The following is a 16,500-nucleotide window of genomic DNA, read 5'->3' on the forward strand; positions in this document are numbered from 1 at the left end:
TTTGTGCAGCCACCAGGATAGGGAAAGCTGAACCTTTGGGGAAAGAATTATCATTTGAGTTTTGAGGAGATGAGGTTCTCTATTCCATCTGGACAGACTTTGTTGCTGAATAGGCCTGGAGTGGAATTAGGCATATTGCACCTTATCGAATGCAGATAACATGGATCCCAGAACCTGCATTGCTGAGTGTATGGATACTCTGCGATTGACTAAGAGCCTGCACACTCGCTCTTGCACTGTCGCCATCTTTTCTGGAGGAAGAGAGATCCTCTGATTCCGTGAATCCAACAGGGCTCCCAGATGCATCCTACTCAGAGATTGGAATCAGGGATGACTTTTTCTGATTGATAAGCCACGTGCGCACTAAGCGTGCCACATGCAAATCCACACAATCCTTACACAATCCTTAGCTGGAAGGGGGTAAAACTCTGCAATAACCGTTTTTGCCGATTAAATACCGGCGCCTTAGATTTGGATGTAGGGGCCGGCTGGTCAGCACTGTCAATTTCTATGAAAAACTTTACCGCTCGGACTAAAGCTGGTACATCTACAGTGGAGAGGGATTCCACTAGGGATGTGTCTGTCTGACCGGGTTCCCCAGAAGATTCCTCTGACTCAGGCACCCGAGTAGATTGAGAGGATTGCAAAGGACTTCTGTGGGGCAGCCCCTCTGGAGTTTTATTAGTTTGTAACATTTGCTCGAATGCAGCAGAAGTTTGAGCCAAATTGTGTACTGAACTGGACAGTACGTCCACCCAGGGAGGCTGTATGGGAAGTAAAGGGGGGTTTAACATTGCAGGCTGTAGCTGCTGTTGAAATCCCACAATGGGGGCAGAGCAGGCTCTGATAAGTGGTCTGCAATTTCTGTGAGGAGCTGTGAGAAGGAAGCCCATGGGGTTTCCTGCAGCAGAGGCTGCTCCGCTGAGGTAGACTGGTTAGGAGGATTATAACAATTTATGCATTGACCATCGTTAACAGGATCCTGTGGGGATAAGCCCGCTGAACAGGTCCTGCATGAAACCAGTACCGGAGCAGCCCGCTACTTATGATCCTTTCTAGAGGAACTACTGTAGCATTAACTGTAAAGCACACTTCAGTGTATGGCTTAAAAATGCAATGTGACTGCCTTCACAAATAAATGTATGAGTGAAGTACTATAGTAACACGTTAACAACTGTATCATAGGTTATGAGAAAAGGAGAAAGGGATAGCAATAGTCTGTACAGAGAAACTGAACAGATAGCAGAGCTAGCATAAGTCACATACAATGCATAAATGTATTACAATGGACACTGTGGGGGTCATCGCTCGTAGTTTTTTGCACTGCTGCAAGCAGATAGTTGCCGCCCATAGAGGAGTGTATTTTTGCTTTGCAAATGTGCTATCGCATGTGCAGGCGGCCGGTACAAAAAAGTTTTGTGCAGTTTCTGAGTAGACCAGAACTTACTCAGCCGCTGCGATCACTTCAGCCTGTCTGGGGCCAGAATTGACGACAGACACTTGCCCTGCAAACGCTTGGACGCGGCCTTCTGCCCGTCAAACTCCTTGCGATCGGCTGTCCGAATGGATTCTTCGTACAATCCATCGCTGGGCAACGATCTGCTTTGTACTTGCACGACACGCCTGCGCATTGTGGTGCATACGCATGCGCAGTTCTGACTAGCATGCGATCAGGTCTGGATGACCCCCTATATCAACTACACAGACCACACAGTGGCTGGTAGGATGAAGTGCGACACACGGCTAGCAGAAGCTAAGGCCAACAAAGTGACAGCCTTCCACGTGGGAAACTTGACCTCAACCTGCCCGACATCCTCTAAAGAAGGTGTTAGACGGCTTGGTCTTTCTGGGTTTGGCAGTCCGAAAGGACTGTGGCGCAGTTGAAGAAAAAGATTTCTTTGTAGTAGGCGGTAGCTGAGGGAAGAAAAGGTGACTTACCCACGGTTGCTGTGGAAATCCACGCATCCAACGCTTCCCCAAAGAGCGCCTTACCTGTGTAGGGTAGGTTCTCTTCACCTCTCCTGGATTCCGCGTCGGCAGGCCACTGGCGCAGCCAAAGTCCTCTGCGAGCTGAGCCAGACAAGGAAGATATCCCCGCAGCCATCGAACCCAGGTCTTTCATGGATTCCACCATAAATCCTGCAGAATCCTGTATGTTACGTAAAAACAATTCAACGTCACTTTTATCCAGTGTAACCGAATCTTCAAGTAACGTGCCTGACCACTTTACTATAGCTTTAGAAATCCATGCACAGGCAGTAGTTGGACGTAATATCGCCCCTGAAGCCATGTATATGGATTTGAATGTAGTGTCAATCTTGCGATCAGCCGGTTCTTTTAACGCGGTAGATTCTCGAACAGGTAAAACCACCTTTGAGAGTCTGGAAACAGATGTGTCAACTATGGGTGGGTTTTCCCATTTTTTTCTATTATCCTCAGGAAAAGGAAAAGCATCCAGAACCTTTCTAGGGATCTGGAATTTTTTCTCCAGGTTTTCCCAGGATTTTTCAAATATAGCGTTTAATTCTTTAGACGCAGGGAAGGTTAGCGAGGCTTTCTTATGGTCAGTTAAGTAAGCCTCCTCAACCTGCTCAGGTGTTGTGTCAGCAATATTCAACACATCTCTAATGGCCTTAATCATCAACTGCACCCCTTTTGCAAGAGATGCTGCCCCCGCAGCACATCCCCATCACCGTCTGCCGTGTCAGAGTCAGTATCCGTGTCATCTTGCATAATCTGGGCAAGAGCACGTTTTTGAGAGTGTACGTTAGGGTGCCCGGACGGAACAGAACCAGACCAAACTGCCATGGAGTTGCAGTCTCATTCTGTGCAACCCTAGTAGAAATCTGAGAAATCATACCTTTAAGAGAGGCTAACCACTCAGGCTTCCTTGTAGGGACCTGCGCAAAAACAGTGCAATCTTGATTACATGGAATGGGATCATCCTGAGAGGAATTATCCTCTGCAGCATATGACACAGAGTCCCTGGACATGGTCTTATGGAGACAACACACACACACACACACACACGGAAAGGGCAGGCAGAGTTTCCCCCCTAAGAATGCCAAGAGAGCCACAGAGATTGGAGCCAACCCACACACAGCGCTTCAAGATATAGGGAAGCCCCTACCCAGCGCTTACTGTGCACCTTAATAGGCTACACAGTACACATATATAACCCACCCCCCCCTTCTACAACCCCCTGGTACCGTACAATACAGCTGGAGTTGACTTGGAGGGACAGCTCTCCCTGTCCGTGCTTCTGCAGGTAGGAAAATGGCGCTGAACGCTGCTGGGTCCGCTCTGAGAAGCTCCGCCCCCTTTCATGGAGCTGCTTCCCGCTATCCTGTAGTTTATACTGGCCTGAGGAAATGTGCTGGCAGCACTCTTGGGAGGACTCTGACAGATCTTGGGAGGACTCTGACAGATCTTGGGAGGACTCTGACAGACTTGCTGGACAGTGTAAGATGTAGGTGCTGGTTCAGGACGCCCCTCACAGCGCCGCACCATGTACCGCTGAGCCCCGGAGCGCAGTTAGTACTGTGCTCCCTACCCTGTTGCCGACATCTTCACACCGGCTCCCCGCTTGACAGAGGGGCCGGTGACTAACTCGCCACTGAAGTCTTCTGGCCCTGTAAGGGGGTGGCGGCGGCATGCTGCTGGGGTGAGCGATCCCCTGTAGCGGCGAACGTTCGATCCCCTCAGGAGCTCAGTGTCCTGTCAGCGTAGATAGTGGCTTAGACCCTTCAGGGTGGACACTACTCCCCCCTAAGTCCCTCGAAGAAGGGAGGCTGTTGCCAGCAGCCTCCCTGTGCCTAAACTCTACAAAAAAATATATATAAATAAAATAAAAGAACTCCTATGGCGCTCCCCTAGCTGTGACTGGCTCCTCCAGGCACATTTTCTAAACAGTCTGGTAGGAGGGGCATAGAGGGAGGAGCCAGCCCACACTATCAAATTCTTAAAGTGCCATTGGCTCCTAGTGGACCTGTCTATACCCCATGGTACTAATATGGACCCCAGCATCCTCTAGGACGTAAGAGAACTAGGCATTTCAGACTTCATAATACAGTACTAGGTGAAGAAGGCTTCCATTTGCTAAGAAAGGTACGAATGACAGAAGACAAGAACCCTTAATCTCTTAAGATTGATGTCTCAAGGGCCACTGCATTCAAAGCAAGGCACCCTAGAAACAGATGAAGACATGGACCCTGAGACAGAAGGTCTGGCCTGAGGGGAAGACGCCCAGAGAATCTATGGACAGGCAAAGAAAGTCGGCGTACCAGGCCCGACGTGGCCATTCCAGGGCTTTGAGAATGGCGGTGACATCCTCCAATTTCAGTTTGCAGAGAACCTGTGGTATCATTGATATTAAAAGGAAGACAAAAATAAATGTAAATGCTATCTCTGGGGTGGGAGCATTAGTAAGGGAGTTTGTGATTGTGTTGAGACGCCATCAGGTCTATGTCTGGGCGACCCCAGAAAAGTACCCACATCTGAAACATTTTGGGGTGAAATGACCATTTGCCCCAGTGAACGTCCTGGCAGCTCAGAAAGTCCCCTGCCTCCCAATTTTGGACGCCTGTAATTTGAACCGCAGACAGAACCGGAAGGTGCCGAACGCCCCATTGTAATGATGCTGATGACTTCTCTCATGGCATCTCTGCTTCAGGTTCCACCCTGATGGTTATCGGACTGAATCTTTACCAGTTTGTGTTGAAAAATGAATTTGGCATTACACAGTGCCTTGTAAATTGCTTGGACCTCCAGGATGTTGATGGGGAGGACAGTTTCCTGCACTGTCCAGCATCCCCGAAAAAGAGCTTCGACAGGTTCCCATTTCCCATCCTTGCATCTGTGGCGAGAAGGACAAAGCCCTGGATCCAGAAGGGGTGTCCCTTATCCAAGTATGAGAGATAGAGCCACCACATTAAGGATTGGCACACCTCCTGAGACTAAAGAATTGCTTGAGACCCGAGGTGTAGATGGGAGCGGTTAAACTGGGATAGTAGCTCCAACTGAAGAGGTCGAAAATGGAACTGGGCAAACTCCTCCATATAAATGGCGGAGACTAGAGTGCCCAAGATCTGCATTCAGGATTGAATTGACACCCTGAGATAACACAGGAAAGATCGGATTTTGTCCTGCAGAACTTTTAGATTTCCACTGGGGAGAAACACCAGCTGAACCTTGGAGTTGAGCAAAGCCGGCAAGTAAAACATTTTTTGAGACTGAGAAACGTAGGATTTCCGCTAGTTGATCAGTCACCCGTGGGATTGAACAACATCTACAGTGAGACGACGGTGTTCCTGAAGGACTTCTGAAGACTGTGCCAATATAAAGTAGATTGCCCAGAAGGGCAAGAATGCTAATCCCCTTGTATCTGAGATCTGCCACCATTACTTTCATAAACACATATGGTGCTGTGGAAAGTCCAAATGGCAAGGTCAGACGAAACTGGTAGTGATCCGCCTTGACCATAAATCTGAGGAACCTCTGATGTTTGTTCTGGATTGGTATATACAAATATACATCCACAATATCCAGCAAAGTCCTGAAACTGTCCAGTTCCATTGCTAGAATGATTGAGCGAAGAGGCTTGATCTGGAATTTTGGAACCCTGAGATAGTGGATGAGGGATTTTAGGTTGAGTAAAAGTAAATGTCCGGTTACTGAACCAGAAAGAAGCTGGTGTAAAAACCAGACCCTTTGGAGGAGGAGAAACTGGGACAATCACGTGGGAGGCTGGGAGAGACTGCATGGAACTCCATAAGGACCCTGTTTTTCAGGATCAGAGGGAAGGCCTGTGGAAAAGAATTGGGTGGGAGGTCGTTCCCGGAAAGTGAGAGCGCAACTGTGGGAAACGACTCCCCTACCCACACGTCTGATGAGGTCAACAAGCCTTGGAAAACAGGAGGGTCCCAGGTGGGGCCCACCCAGTCATGCGCAGGTTTGTCATCAGTTACAGGAGACAGACAGCGGGTCAATCAGGACTGGCGACCTCTGGACTTTACACCCTTACAAGAGAAGCCCTGTGATCTTGAATAAGATTGTCCTTTGGCTTTGCCCTGCAGACGAAAGGAAAAACATCTCGGCTCAGGAGCAGCAGACTGTAGAAAAGAAGCCTTCAAAACTGCCACCGTAGCCACAATCTTATTGAGCTCTGGCCCAAACAGGACAACACCCTGAGAAGGGGAGAGCTTCCAGTGTCTTCTTGGTGTCCGAGTCAGTGCGCCAGGGCTTTCCTGGTGGCAACAGTGAAAGCAGAGACCATGGAGGAAAGAAGGCTCAAATCGATGGCCGCTTCTCCATGATAAACACTGGCTTCCCAAATGAGATCCATTTTAGACAGCAATTCTGACCAATGAGTACTTGCGCAGAGACCTTCCTCCAAGGAATCCGCCCATCGGCCTAAAGCTTTAGCCACCCAAGCAGACTCCAGTGCTGGACGTAATGCTACCCCTGAACTGGCATAACTGTATTAAAGCCAATTTTCGAGTTTCCTGTCAGTAGGGTCTATGAGATAAGTTGTGTTTGGGATAGGCAGAGTGGTGGACTTGACTAAAGGGGCAAAATGTGAATCTACAGGTTGAGTTTCCCACATTACTCTGTATGCGGGTGGGTAAAAGGTGAAAATGTGCTTATAGACTATGAAGCGTTTATTAGGATGTAACCAAGCTTCAGCCACAATATAGTCAAATTGTGACGAGCAGGAAAGGGCCACTGCCTCTCTCTTCTTATGCTTAAAATAGCAGCAGATATTACAACAGTAGATGTTGTGTCAATCCTTAATTAGTAGAACTAATTCTCCTTGCAGACTTCCGCTTATATGGGAGTTCCGGTATATGCAGTGAAGTAGGCACTTGCATGAGGCCTTGAACCGACTAAGATAGGCTCTGAACCTGAGCCTGTTCAGGTACCGCAGGGTGTGCATCCATAGGAAGGGGAAGGCCGGGAAGCTAACTGGCTAGATAACTGTAGCATGGCCTGTGAAAGGGTAGATGCCCATGCCAGTTCAGCGAGGAGACCTGTGGTAGAAAGAGCCTTACGCAAAGAAAACCTCACACAGACCATCATGGTCCTGAGCTGGAGCAGAAACAACCTTGCCGCAGCTTTTGCAAGAACCCCTATGCAGAACTACCCTCCATGAGGATCTTCGCTGCATGACCCTTGGAAAACATCTGAATGAAATCCAGGGGTACCCCCACACACGCTGATATATTTGCAGATCAGTGTGTGTATACAGGGGGAGGCAATGAATGTGTACAATACCACACAAAAGAATAAGTGGTACAATGGTACAGAATCAGACAACACTCTGTAACAGCTTTGAGGTACAAGATAATGCTATTCAATAGTAAGCAATACAAGAGAAAAAGTAAACTGTAAAAATATGCATACCAATAAAGTATACACATAACTGTGTGTGAATATCAGGGAATAATCACTAACTGGAGGAGAGAGTGAGTGTACAGAAAAAGGAGTGTACAGAAAAGGAGAGAGACAGACACGGGGTAATTCAGACCTGATTGCTGCTGTGCGTTTTCTCACAGCCTGCGACAAGATCTGAACTGCGCAAGCGTATACACAGCAATGCGACGGACGACTGCACCCGGCATAGCGACGGAATGGGGCAAAAAAAATAATTGCAAGGTGAATGACAGGAAGAGGTCGTTTGTGGGTGGCAACTGACTGTTTTGTTGGGAGTATCCAGGAAAACGCAGGAGGGACCAGGCATTTGGAGGGAAAGGGTCTGACATCAGCGCCGGCCCCAATCACCAGGAAACCATCTCAGCGTGTAAGTTTTAAGCTGAGCAGGAACTGCACAAACTGAGGTTTGCGCAGTTCTGCTACAAACGCGATCACACACTTTTACACAGCTAATACCCTTCTCATGTAGGTGGCGACTATGATCGCAGGGATGCAAAAAACGCACCCTAGAGATCAGGGTTGAATTACCCCCACAGTTAGAAAATAAGTTAATAGGCATACAGAAAAAAAAAAAAAAAAACCTAAAAACCTTCAAGCAATAATCAATGGGCACAATAAGCCCGATTCTATACCATGCCACCTGGTGCGAGGTACGGGAGAGGCATGAGCCCAAATGTCTCTCTTCAAAGGCAGGCACTGAAAAAATGACTGTCCATGATCTCAGAAAAGGAAGAGAGGAGAAGCAACCCTTTGGCGGGTAGCCTAGAGCAGGGGACATACCAAGAGTTGGGGGAGGAGGTGACCACTTGCCTGGCATGGTCGCATCAGATGCGACCATGCCTGCAAATGCTCTATCTGACCTTGTCGCACAGGATGCGACCAGTCAGATAAACTGTGTTAGCATTTGAGACTGTTCTCAATCTTGAGGTCAGCTGTGTCCTTTAAGGATGTTGTCCCAGGCACAGGTAAGAGTATCTTACGCCTAGATACCGATGTGTCCACCATCGGCGGCTTTTCACATTTCTTTCCATCATCCAGAGGAAAGGGAAATTAGGTAATTAATCTTTTAGGAATCTACATTTTTTTTGTCAGGATTAGCCCAAGTTTGTTCAAAGTATTTAATTACTTTGAAGCCGGAAAATTAGCTGAGGATTTTTTTTTTATATTAAAATAAGATTCCTCCTCAACCTCAGCCGTCTTATCAGGAATGTGCAGGACATTTCTGACATCTTCTATCATGGCCTGTATGCCCTGTGACAGGACGGCATCCCCCCCACTCGCATCTACTTCACCCTCCTCTGGATCTGATGTATAGTCATCAGTATCACCCTGCATGAGCTGGGCCAGAGTACGCTTTTGCGGCAAATGGCGGGGGGAGGGGGGGAGATACTGGTATGGGGACTGAATCTCTATTCATTAGGTCTTCCATAGACGGTCTTAAAATTTGCGTCTCTTTCTCATTATGGGATAATTTAGTAGAAATATTAGATATAATCCCTTTAATGGAAGCGAACCATGGGGGTTCTGCCCCACTATCCTATGAGAACAGGGAAGTGAGTCTCCTGGGGTAGAAAGGCACTCAGCCGTGCAGGAAACAGTCCCTGGACATGGTAATGTGAAGGGACACACACAGAAGGTGACAGCACAGTTTTAACCCACACAGAGCCCTCAGGGAGACACAGAAATCGGAGCCAGCCACACACAGCGCCCCTGTAGACAAAAAAATATTAGCTGGGTTGCCACACTAAGTCCCCTAATAGGGCTTAGTATTTAACACTACTGCCCCCATTCTAAGACCACCTGGTACCGCTATGGAGACTTGGTGGAGTAGCTGTGCTTCCCTGCGATTCCTGTCAGAGCAAGCTGCAGAGGGAAAATGGCGCTGGTGAGCTACTGGATCCGCTCTTAGTGCAGCCCCGCCCCCTTAATAGCGCTCAGCTTCACACTTTATTTATACTGGCCTGAGGTGCCAGTGTGGGTATTCAGCTGCCGCATGTCCTCCTTAGCTCCCTGGAGCGCAGCCTGCACTGAGCACTGCGCTCCTACACTTGTGCTGTGCTGTCATTCCCGCCGGTGCCCCCTAATTGGGACGCAGCGCTGTAATCACCACTCTTCGCTGTTCTGGCTCTGCTAGGGGTGGCGGCGTGCTGCGAGAGGGTACGCTGCGCCGTGGTATGGCTTGCGAATAACTCCCTCAGGAGCTCAGTGTCCTATCAGCAGAGAAACGGGACCATTAACTCTTCAGGAAGTTGGGACGTTAACCCCCCTAAATCCCACGAAGCAGGCAGGCTGGTGCCAATTAGCCCTGCCTGAAAACAACAAATAGAAAATAAAAGCAGAAAACTCTTCAGGAGCTTACCTAAGCGTGACCGGCTCCTCCGGGCACATTTTCTAAACTGAGTCTGGTAGGAGGAGCATAGAGGGAGGAGCCAGTGCACTCTATTGATTTCTTAAAGTGCCCAAGGCTCCTAGTCAACCCGTCTACACCCCATGGTACTAATGTGGACTACAGTATCCTCTAGGACGGAAGAGAAAACATTGTTTCGTTAAAGCGCACCACATTGCACATATCACTTACCTGTGTGCCTTTCCTCGCCACTTGTATGGCTGTGCTGAATCAGGGTTGATAGTAATAGCCTTATCACAGTCGCGGATAGCTGCGTTGGGCTTTTGTAACTTCACATAAACGCTGTGGAAGAAGAAATAAGTGAGTCTGCGCTATATTTACCTTAAAAGAGGAAAAATAAAAACCTGAAACTGTTTAGTAAAATAAATAAATACATTAACTATTAAAATGAAAGCACTTTAAAATACACAATGAAAAGATCTAAACAAAAAGGGGGTAAAGGTTATATTCGCTTCCTACAAAATCATTTTAAGTATTGAGTTTTTGAATGGTCAAACCTAATTTCTTTTTCATCCACTAGGGGTTAATGGAGTACTCTTGGGATATGGACGGGGATTGAAAAACGCTCAATCTCAGGATTCCCGGGATTGCAGTAGGGATCAGTGAAGGGCAGTGGAGAAAGGTGTAGGGAGCAGCGCGGGAGGGTTGGTGTAGGTAGCGGTGCGGAAGGGAGGGAGGGTGTAGGTAGCGGCGCGGGAGGGAGGGTTAGTGTAGGTAGTGGCGCGGAAGGGAGGCTGTTAGAGAGCACTGCACGGAGGGAGGGTGGGTGTAAGTCATACTACTTACTATTAGGTGGGCGGCAGCCATGGACACACTGAACGCGGTGGCATTTCAAATGAAGCACTGGCCGCCAGCCAACCAGAGCTGGCGGACCGGCAGCCAATCAGGGAAGTAGCCACAGCAGTTGCTCCTGATTGGCTGCAGCTTCCCAGATTGGCTGCCGGTCCGCCAGCTCTGATTGGCTGGCAGCCGGCGCTACATTTGAAGTGCCGCCGCGTTCAGCATGTGTCCATGGCTGCCGCCCGCCTTATAGTAAGTAGTATTATCCTATCCTATCCTATACAGAGATTCAAATCCCGGCATTTTTGGGCCCAAATCCCGGGATCCTGCCGATCCCGAGATTGGCCTCCCTACACACAACCCCTTCCCAGCTTATTAAGAAGCTTGGGTCCATGATTGTAGAGGCTGCTGAGTGTAGCAATTGGCTTGTCGGCACTCAGGAGAGTAGCACCGCCATAGACAACAATCAGCAGAGCTGATTGCAGCCTGGGGCTTCAGAAGGAGCTGGACAGAGCTTGTGAGCAGAAGTCCCGTCATAGCCTCCACTGATCTCAGGTAATGAGCGGTTAGGCAGCTCACTCTGCCGCCGCTCACTTGCTATATATTGCTGGGGGTGAGGGGTGGTCAGTTCACGCTGCCGCCCGCCATGTGGGGACTGTAAAGTTTTATTTTTCATTTGATGTCCCCCTGCTAACTGCCTAGCCACGGACTGCCCAGAACACTGCAGCTGCCCGCCTCCCTCCCGTCTGAGCTCCCTGCCACGGTCGGCATCTAAGCCGACACGGCTCTGTCTTCAGTCGGACCGCGGACAGTTTCACTGCTGCCACGGTTCGTCAGCAAACAGCGATGCTGCGGGGGAGGGAAGGGGGAGAGACTATGGGGTATATGCAATTCCGGGCGAATTGCGGCTTTTTTCGCCCGTTTTTAAATTCGACCGTCGAATTCCGGCCGACGGGTGCCGGAATTCGACATATTCAATAAAAACGGATTCGACAGTCCCGCTGTCGAAAAACGGATCAATTGACGGATAAGTGCGTCGTGGATTCGACTTTTCGGACGGCACAAAAACCGTTAAAAAACCCGAAAAAAATTTGCGTGGGGTCCCCCCTCCTAAGCATAACCAGCCTCGGGCTCTTTGAGCCGGTCCTGGTTGTAAAAATAGGGTGAAAAAAATGGACAGGGGATCCCCCGTATTTTTAGAACCAGCACCGGGCTCTGCGTCCGGTCCTGGTGCAAAAAAATACGGGGGACAAAAAGCGTAAGGGTCCCCCGTATTTTTTGAACCAGCACCGGGCTCCACTAGCTGGGGAGATAATGCCACAGCCGGGGGACACTTTTATAGCGGTCTCTGCGGCCGTGGCATTAAATACCCAACTAGTCACCCCTGGCCGGGGTACCCTGGAGGAGTGGGGACCCCTTAAATCAAAACCGGGTAAACCGCATTTACCCGATCCACACGGACTGAAAGGGGTCCCATGTTTACACATGGGACCCCTTTCCCCGAATGCTGAGACCCCCCGTGACTCCTGTCACAGGCGGTCCCTTCAGGCAATCAGGGAGCGCCACGTCGTGGCACTCTCCTGATTGCCTATGCGCGTCTGAGCTGGCAGACAGCGCATCGCAAAGCCTCTCCATTATCTTCAATGGTGGGAACTTTGCGGTCAGGTCACCCGCAGTCAGTGTAAACATGGGACTCCTTTCAGTCCGTGTGGATCGGGTAAATGCGGTTTGTTTTTTTGCCAAGTACGTGGATTACAAAAACATGACAGGACACACTGGATTTAGGCGAGTATAATTTTATTTTCAGGTACACCGGATTCTACATGGAGAAGTGGACAGAGGTCGGCGTGTGAACATAGGTAAGTATGTGTGTGTCGGCATGTGTGTAATAAAGTTGTACTTTCACGGTGTGCGTGTCCTGTTTTTATTTGGGTATTTTTTTTGCAGAAGAACTACAGGTACCAGTGGGCCCTTTCCCCCCGCATGCTGGTACTTGTGGTTCTCCAAGTACCAGCTTGCGGGGGAGGCTTGCTGGGACTTGTAGTTCTTCTGCAAAAAAACAAATTCTTTCATTTTTACACATGGCTATCAGCCCCCCATCCGCAGCCCTTGGATGGGGGGGGGCGACGACAGCCTCGGGCTTCACCCCTGGCTCTTGGGTGGCTGGAGGGGGGGACCCCTTGATTTAAGGGGTCCCCACTCCTCCAGGGTACCCCGGCCAGGGGTGACTAGTTGGGTATTTAATGCCACGGCCGCAGGGACCGGTATAAAAGTGTCCCCCGGCTGTGGCATTATCTCCCCAGCTAGTGGAGCCCGGTGCTGGTTCAAAAAATACGGGGGACCCCTACGCTTTTTGTCCCCCGTATTTTTTGCACCAGGACCGGACGAAGAGCCCGGTGCTGGTTCTAAAAATACGGGGGATCCCCTGTCCATTTCCCCACCGTATTTTTACAACCAGGACTGGCTCAAAGAGCCCGAGGCTGGTTATGCTTAGGAGGGGGGACCCCACACATTTTTTTTCCAGAATTTTAACCCATTCCCACTGAAAACCATGCTCTCTCAATTTTAGTCAGTTAAAAAAAAAATATATTTAAAAAATATATATAAATAGTTGAAAATCCTAATAGACAAACCAAGTACCTAATACTTTCTAATATAAATAGATATGCTATTAGCAATAAAAAAAAAAAAACACACAAAAAACATGTTTAATTTTTTTTTTATTAGATTCCGCCAGCAAAGTGAGGCGTAATGAAATTGTCGAATTTACTGTCGAAAAGCACTGTTGTCGAATCGACATTTTTCAATTGAATATACTTTTGTCGAAAAGCCGCATTTTTACCATTGCAGACATGTCAAATTTGCGAACTGTCGAATTTCAAAAAGTCGAATCTGAAAAGTCAGTTTTTTTGTCGAAAAGTACTGTATTGCATTGTCGAATTTTTTTTTTGTCGAAAATGCCCTGTTTTTCGGCAATTCGACCGCAATTGCATATACCCCTATGCCCTCAGCAGCGCCGCGGGTTGTTCAGAAGTATTTCAGTTAAATAATAGGCTGATCTATTCTGCATGTACTGTGATATTAATACATCGTGTATAAGGTTTAAAGTGTTACACTTTTGTAGCTTGTATATACAGGGGGATATATATATATATATATATATATATATATATATATATATATTTTTTTTTTTTTTTATTAGCACATGGTAGGGCGCCATTTTAACTCTACTTCCTGATTCTTCTTCCAGGAAGTTTGGTGCTACTACAACACTCAGCCACTGGAGGAGCCGGGGTGTTAGTAGGAATTCTGTACAGCACAGGTTTCACCAATTGTAGTGTGTACCAGGTGCTGTACAGAATTCCTACTAACACCCCGGCTCCTCCAGTGGCTGAGTGTTGTAGTAGAACCAAACTTCCTGTCGTGTGACTTGTCTGTCTTTGTATACTGTACTTCTCTGTCTGTGTACATAATGAGTAAAGCTAATGCAAAATCAAAAAAGCAGTTTAGCTGTAAGGTCTGTGAGATTGGGTTGTCCAAGAACGCAGCTGGAGGATCCCTTGTCTTTGCTCCGAAGACCGGAGCCTTGTGATTGTGTCGAGACGCCATCAGATCCACATCTGAAAGGCCCCACGTGTTCACGAGAAGTTGAAACACCTCCGGATGGAGGCTCCACTCTCCTGCGTGTACGTCCTGACGACTGAGATAGTCAGCTTCCCAGTTCAGGACGCCCGGAATGAACACTGCGGATATGGCCGGGAGATGGCGCTTCGCCCACTGAAGAATCCCTGATACTTCCCTCATTGCCATGCGGCTTCGAGTGCCGCCTTGATGATGTATGTACAGTACGCCATCGTGGTGGCGTTGTCCGACTGTACTTGAACAGGTCTGTTCTGTATTAGATGCCGGGCCATTGTCAACGCATTAAACACTGCCCACAGTTCCAGAATATTGATCGGGAGCAGAGACTTCTCCTTGGTCCACCGACCCTGAAGAGAGTGTTGTTCCAACACCGCGCCCCAACCTCTCAGACTGGCATCCATTGTCAGAAGGACCCAGTTGGATATCCAGAAGGGACGGCCCCTGCTCAATTGTTGGTCCTGAAGCCACCAGCTCAGTGACAGGCAGACCTCCGGAGACAATGAGATCATGTGAGATCTGATACAGTGAGGCAGGCCGTCCCACTTGGTCAGAATTAACTTCTGCTGAGGGCGAGAGTGGAACTGAGCATACTCCACCATGTCGAAAGCCAAACACCATGAGACCCAGCACTTGCATTGCCGAATGTATCGACACTTGCGGACGAGATAGGAAGCATCGAATCCTGTCCTGAAGCTTCAGGACTTTCTTCTGAGACAGGAACAACCGTTGGTTGCGAGTGTCCAATAACGCTCCCAGATGTAACATGCTGCGAGCAGAAACCAGGAGGATTTCTTCCAGTTGATCAGCCACCCGTGGGCTTTCATGCACTGGACCGTCAGATCGAGATGACACAGGAGAAGATCTGGGGAATTTGCCAGGATCAACAAATCGCCCAAGTACGGTACGGTAGGATCCTGACCCCTTGACGGCGGAGTGTAGCCATCATGACCGCCATAACTTTGGTGAAAACCCGGGGAGCCGTTGTCAAACCAAAGGGTAACGCCCGAAATTGGTAGTGAAGGATGTAATAGCAGCCTTGGCCGCAAGCACCCCGGCATCGGAGGCCGCCTCCTTAAGGTACAGAGAAGCCGTGGCAATATACGAGAGAGATTGTCTAGCATGCTCAGATGCGTTGGAAGGCAGTTCCGCCTCAAGCTCCTGAGCCCACGCCTCAACAGCCCAAGTTGCTGCAATTGTTGGCCTATGCACAGCCCCTGTTAGGGTATAAATCGCTTTTATACAGCCCACCACACGTCTATCCATCGGTTCCTTCAGAGAGGCGACGGTAGTTACTGGCAGAGCAGAGGAAACAACCATACGTGCCACATGAGAATCTACAGGCGGAGGGGTTTTCAATTCTTACATATCTCGGATAGGGGTTTTATTTGGGGTTTACTTGGCGCTTCAATAGACTACTGTATGTGGCAGCCTCGTAACTTCTATAGGACTTATCCCAGGTAGTCTAAATGTATACGGAAAAAAGTGAGGTGAAGAAGATGGCGCTACTGTGTCTAGGGTGAAGAATAGGTGGAAGAGCCAAAACAGATACTTATCCTGTGAATATGGTTCATTCTCCCCAAGGGAAATCTTCTTTTTATGGATGTTCTCAAATTCAAGGGATATATGAAAGATATAATGGGAGAAGGATAATGTGTAGAAAGTCTCTGACTGATGGTTCTACAAATAAATGTGTGAAATGTCTCCACAATGGTGGTGGAGATAAATTTTCTTATTCTCAAACAGAATATTATGACGGAAGCATGTATAAATATCCTTTCATCTGTATATTTATGAGGTATACAGTGAACAGTACATGAGCAAAAAATGAAATATATAAATGGAAGATATCCGTTAGCCAAATGTGTTAATAAAACGGCGTACCTCACTTACATAGTGAGGAGTTAGATGACACATAAATAGGTTTCTTTATCAAATATTTGCAGTGGTAGTATTGAGCACTTATTAGCATACCTCACTTACTTAGTGAGAAGCTATGTAGCACATATCACTGTTTCTTTATCCTATGGTTCAGGAGTATAGTATACCGTTATTCACGGTGTAATGACTTCGGTTCCTCCTATCAAGGTTTCTTTTCATCAAACAGGCACGAGTGATGGCACAAGGATCACATGAATTTATTGGTACAAAAAATCAAATCAAAATAAGAGAGAGAGAAAATTGCCAGCATTGAATATTGGGAGCGTGTGGTCCTGAGAAAGGAGACCCCTTTCCACGATCAC

The 16,500-nt window shown here is 48.2% G+C and overlaps 1 protein-coding gene across 1 annotated transcript in view; it reads right to left on the reverse strand.

The window, feature by feature from the left end:
- ST13 (ST13 Hsp70 interacting protein) overlaps positions 1-16,500 on the reverse strand; it is a 271,413-nt gene that overhangs the window by 83,920 nt on the left and 170,993 nt on the right. Inside the window, exon 7 of the mRNA XM_063940373.1 lies at positions 10,010-10,120. Coding sequence (XP_063796443.1) covers positions 10,010-10,120 — 111 coding nt within the window. The remainder of the gene's footprint in view (positions 1-10,009; positions 10,121-16,500) is intronic.

Source organism: Pseudophryne corroboree, chromosome 9, assembly GCF_028390025.1.
Source record: "Pseudophryne corroboree isolate aPseCor3 chromosome 9, aPseCor3.hap2, whole genome shotgun sequence".
Lineage (NCBI taxonomy): Eukaryota > Metazoa > Chordata > Amphibia > Anura > Myobatrachidae > Pseudophryne > Pseudophryne corroboree.